This window comes from Nicotiana sylvestris, chromosome 9 (genome assembly GCF_000393655.2).
Source record: "Nicotiana sylvestris chromosome 9, ASM39365v2, whole genome shotgun sequence".
Lineage (NCBI taxonomy): Eukaryota > Viridiplantae > Streptophyta > Magnoliopsida > Solanales > Solanaceae > Nicotiana > Nicotiana sylvestris.
This window is the reverse complement of record NC_091065.1, coordinates 58,449,581-58,455,397: the sequence shown is the minus strand read 5'-3', so window position 1 is coordinate 58,455,397 and position 5,817 is coordinate 58,449,581. Positions and strand designations below refer to the sequence as shown.

The 5,817-nt window shown below is 39.8% G+C and overlaps 1 protein-coding gene across 1 annotated transcript; it reads right to left on the bottom strand.

Annotated features, from left to right (window-relative positions):
- Positions 1–250: 250 nt before the first annotated feature.
- LOC138877630 (uncharacterized) lies at positions 251–700 on the bottom strand. The gene has a single exon (XM_070157255.1). The coding sequence runs from the start codon at positions 698–700 to the stop codon at positions 251–253; it is 450 nt and encodes a 149-aa protein (XP_070013356.1).
- Positions 701–5,817: the final 5,117 nt, after the last annotated feature.

Sequence of the window (5,817 nt, the reverse complement as noted above, 5' to 3'; positions counted from 1 at the left end):
TCAACTCTTCCAACTTAAGCTTCCAACTTTGGGACTAAGTGTCCCAATTCACTCCGAAATATCTCTGGAACTAAACCAACTATCCCGTCAAGTCACATAACCACAAACAAACATAGAAGATTAGGGGAATGGGGCTACAATACAAAAATAGCCGGTCGGGCCGTCACATTCTCCTCCTTTTAAACAAAAGTTCGTCCTCAAACGGGTCTAGAATCATACTTGGAGTCTCAAATTGGTGTGGATAATTGCTCTATTTCTCCCGCTCAATCTCCCAAGTAGCCTCCTCGACTGACTGACCTCTCCATTGAACTTTCACTGATGCAATATTCTTTGATATCAAATTTGGAACCTGCCGATCTAAAATGGCCACCGGCTCCGCGTCATAAGTTAAATCCCCATCTAACTGAACCATGTTGAAGTACAAAACATGTGAAAGGTCACCATAATACTTCCGGAGCATAGAAACATAAAACAGTAGGTGAACATTCGATAGACTAGGTGGCAAGGCACGTTTGTAAGCCACATCTCCAATCCTCTCAAACACCTCAAAAGGAACAATATGCCGAGGCCTCAACTTGCCCTTCTTCCCGAATCCAATCACACCCTTCATGGGAGAAACTCTGAGCAAAACCTTCTCACTCACCATATATGCAACATAATAAACCTTCCTATCAGCATAACTCTTTTGTCTGCACTGCATTGTACGGAGCTGCTCCTAGATCAACTTTACCTTCTCTAATGCATCACAAACTAAATTAGTGCCCAATAACTTAGCCTCCCCGGCTCAAACTGACCAACCGGAAAATAATATGTCCTCCCATATAAGGCCTCATATGGAGTAATCTGGATACTCGGTTGGAAGCTATTGTTATAGGCAAACTGTGTTAATGGAAGAAATTGATCCCATGAACCCCCAAAATCCATAACACAGGCACGTAGCATATCATCCAAGATCTGAATGGTGCGCTCGGACTGCCCGTCAGAATGTTGTACTCAACTCAACTCGTGTGCCCAACTCTCGCTGCACTAGTCTCCAAAACCACGATGTGAAATGCGTGCCTTATTCAAAAATGATGGAAATGGGCAAGCCATGCAAGTGGATAATCTCTTGGATATAGATATGAGATAACCACTCTACAAAATAAGAAGTCACACCGGAATAAAGTTACAATAACCCAAACGATGTCATATTTCTTCAAGGTCCGTGAAAATCCTACCATAAAATCGAGAGTGACGTTTCCACTTCCACTCCGGTATCTCCAATCTCTGAATCAACCCTGCCGATTTATGATGCTCGTAATTCACCTGTTGGCAATTCAAACACTGAGAGACATAAGCAATGATATATTTCTTCATTCTCTACCACCAATAGTGTTGTTTCAATCACGGTACATCTTTATGACACCTGGTAAATAGAATATATGCGAATTGGGAGCCTTCTCAAGTATCAAATCTCTCAACCCCTCAACATTTGAAACACAAATCTAGCCTTTAAGCAACATAGCACCATCATCACCAATCACAACCTCCTTGGCACCCCGTTGCACCGTATACTTCAATATTAATAAGTGAGGATCATCAAACTGGAGAGCCTTGATAAGCTCCATTGATTGTGCCACAATACATGCAAGAAAATTACCCCACGCTCCGAAACATCCAATCTCACAAACTGATTGGTCAAGGCCTGAACATCAATGGCTAGTGGCCTCTTTGCTACCGCTAAATATGCCAAACTGCTCATACTCTCCGCTTTCCAACTCAATGCATCGGCCACCATATTGGCCTTCCCCGGATGATATAATATGGTGATATCATAGTCTTTCAGCAACTCTAACCATCTCTGTTATCGCAAATTAAGATCCTTCTACTTGAACAGGTGATGGAGACTCTGATGGTTGGTATAGACCTCACAATGCACACAGTATAGATAGTGCCTCTAAATCTTTAGTGCGTGAACAATATCTGCCAACTCTAAGTCATGCACATGGTAATTATTCTCATGAACCTTCAACTACCGAGACACATAAGCAATCATCCTATCTTCCTGCATCAACACCGGGCCAAGCCCCAATACATGACACATTATAATACACGGTGTAAGATCTCGAACCTGGAGGCAACACCAACACTAGGGTTGTAGTCAATGCAGTCTTGAGCTTCCGAAAGATCTCTTTACACTCATCGAACCACATGAAAGGAGCACTCTTCTGGGTCAATCTTGTCAAAGGTGCAACAATAGACGATAAACGCTCTACAAAACCGTGTAATAACCTCCCAAACCAAGAAAGTTCCAAATCTCTATAGCTGAAGACGGTCTGGGCCATTTTTGAACTACCTAAATCTTCTTTAGATCTACCTTGATCCCCTCACTAGATACCACATGGCCCAAGAATGCCACCGAATCAAGCCAAAACTCACACTTGGAGAATTTAGCTTATAGCTTCTTCTCTTTCAAAGTCTAGAGTACGATCCTCAGATGCCGCTTATGATCCTCCGGGCTGTATGAGTACACCAATATGTCGTCAATGAACACGATGATGAATAATTCCTGATACGGCTGGAATATGCTGTTCATCAAGTGCATAAAAGCAGTTGGGAGCATTAGTCAGCCCAAAAGACATTACAAGAAACTCGTAGTGCCCATAGTGGGTCCTGAAAGTCGTCTTTAGAATATTTGAATCTCGAATCTTCAACTGATGATAACCCGAACTCAAATCAATATTCGAAAACACTCTAGCACCCTAAAGCTGGTCAAATAAGTCATCAATGCGCGGTAGTGAGTACTTGTTCTTGATTGTAACTTTGTTCAACTACCTATAATCAATACACATCCATATATTACAATCCTTCTTGTTCACAAATAGAACCGGCACACCCCAAGGCGAAATACTGGGTCTGATGAATCCCATATCAAGTAATTCCTAAAGTTGTTGATTTAACTCTTTCAATTCCACTGGTGCCATGCGATATAGTGGAATAGATATAGGCTAATAGCCTGACACTAGATCAATACGACAATCAATGTCCCTATCGGGTGGTATGCTCGATAGGTCTACATGAAACACATCCGAGAAGTCTCTCACTATCGAAATTGACGTAACGGTAGGAATATCAGCACTAACATCCCTCATGATGGCCAAATATGCCAAACATGCCTTACCAACCATTTATTGAGCGCTTAAATATGAAATCACTCTAATAGGAACATAGTATAGGGAACCTCTCCACTCAACCCTAGGCAACCCCGACATCTCCAAGGTCATAGTCTTAGCATGACAATCTAGAATAGCGTGACATGGTGACAACTAATCCATGCCTAAAATCACGTCAAAATCGACCATCCTTAGCAGTAAAGGATAAACTCTCATCTCTAATCCCCCAATAGTCACTACACACGATCGATATACATGGTCCACAATAATAGAATCACCTACCGGTATAGATACATGAACAAACATAACTAAAGAATCACGAGGCATATCTAAATAACGAGCAAAGTGTGATGACACATATGAATAAGTGGAACTAGGATCAAATAATACCGAAGCATCCCTGTGGTACACTAAAACAATACCTATGATCATGGCATCAGAGGTAACTACCTCTAACCTGGCTAGAAATGCGTAGCAACGGGCCTGACCACCACCTGATCGACCTCTCCCTCTATGTTACATCTCGTGTTTTCGTACATTAAAAGTTTCGTCTTCAGTTAATTGACGCAGACTCGGGGGTGAGATTATCTTGAGGTTAACGTATTTATGCTAATTATAATAAGCGATAAATAAGTGTCATGAAGGATAATGGGGTACACGGATTAAAGAAAACGAGTTTCATTAAAAGTGACCAATTTGGAATAAAATACGGGTCGAGCGATAATGCCCGATAATTATGAACTAGCACCATACAAGGTACCATATGACCACGGTAGTATAATATATAAAGTATAGATGAAGTATTTTTAAAAATAAATAGAATTTTAAGTAATTTGTGGTAATTTTTAAATTACGCGGGTAATGGATTAATTACCGTGTAACGAAACATTATCCAGTTAACTAATAAGTGGATAAAAATTAACATCCCACCCCACCCCATGTGGCAAGAAGCCACGAAATTGGAAGTGACTAAGTAAGTCACTTTTGCCAAATGGCTAAATTATGGAAATGACTAAGATTTAAGTCTTAGAAAATAAGACTTGTATCTTGTAAGACATTAATCATTATCCACAAGACTTGGGTATCATTTCTTGGAAAAGGATTCAAGACAACAAATCCATTCTTGGTTTTGAAACCAAGAACATTGGTCAGAAAGTATTCCATCCAAAATTCCAACTTCAATCCAAGCCAAAAAACGTTAGAGGCAGTATGATTCCATCCAACATTCAAATCAAAGTTTCGTTCCAATTTCAGAAGTAGAAGCTCCATTATCTCGTTCCAACATATTTCACGGAAGTAGAAGCTTCACTTCAATCAAATAATTCCAGGAACATGTATGCTAAGGCCCTCCCTTCTTTCTTTTGGCATGGTCCAAATATTACTGAAGAAACGAGCAAACACACAGTTTGCATAAATTACTCTATTCATAGAAATAGTAGGGGTGGCTATATTCTTGATTCCCCACGAAAAATGTTATTATCTTCTGTTTGTGGGTCTCAGAATAATACACAGTTGAAAAAGTTTATCCGGAATATTGAGATTATTATGTATTTTTTCATGCATTTCACTCATTTATACATGTTCATTGACCCATGATCCTATGGCATTATATATGCGTATATATGTATATTATATTTATATGGACACAGGAAAAAGGTTACGACATTATATACGCACCACTACCTGATCAGCTAGTTTATAATAATGATATTGCCCACAGTGGCTGAAATATGACTCAGACGACGTTATATATGTGTATATATGTACGCATATGTATATGGGATATGGGAAGAGGGTATGGCATTATATACGCGCCACCACCTGATCAGCTGGTATATATTGATGATGTGCCCACAGTGGCCAAGATGATATAATAGGATGCCCTCAGTGACTTGATGATATTATGTACATCCATACCTATGCATGGCACGACATTTATACGTACGTGCATGACATTATAAACGTTTCAAAATTTACAAACTTATTCAGATTTAAAGATGTGTTTATGTATTTCATGTTTCATCTATGCCTTTTACGTACTAATTTTCATGCCTTACATACTCAGTAAATTTTTCGTACTGACGCCCTATTTCACGGGGCCTGCATTTTATGCCCGCAAGTGCAGGTAGGGAAGTTGACGGCCCCCCTTCTTAGGATCCCTGATCAGCGAGAGTTGGGGTGCTCCACTTGATCCGGAGCTACTTTTGATTTTTGTACGATATATATATATATATATATATATATATATATATATATATATATATATATATATATATATATGGGTATGACGTGTCTCAGTCCCATCTTTGTACAGTTATGTTTCTATTAGAGGTCTATGAACAGTATGTCTAGTTGGATAGTATGTGGCCTTGCCGGCTTCCAGTTTTGAGAAGTATAGTTGTCTATAGCAGCCTTGTCGGCTCGCCTTACGTATGTTGTACGTATATGTATGTATGCCTTTTTGGGCAGATTTCCTTCATGTACATTATTCTTGTAATTCAACAGATGTTATTCAGGTTTATATCTTAAACGCATGCTTAGGGGTGTTTGACAGGTAGGACTCGGCACTCATCGCGGCCCATCGGTTTGGGTCATGACAAAAGTGGTATCAGAGCAGTTCAGTCCTAGGGTTGTCTACAGACTGTGTCTAGTAGAGTCTTGTTTA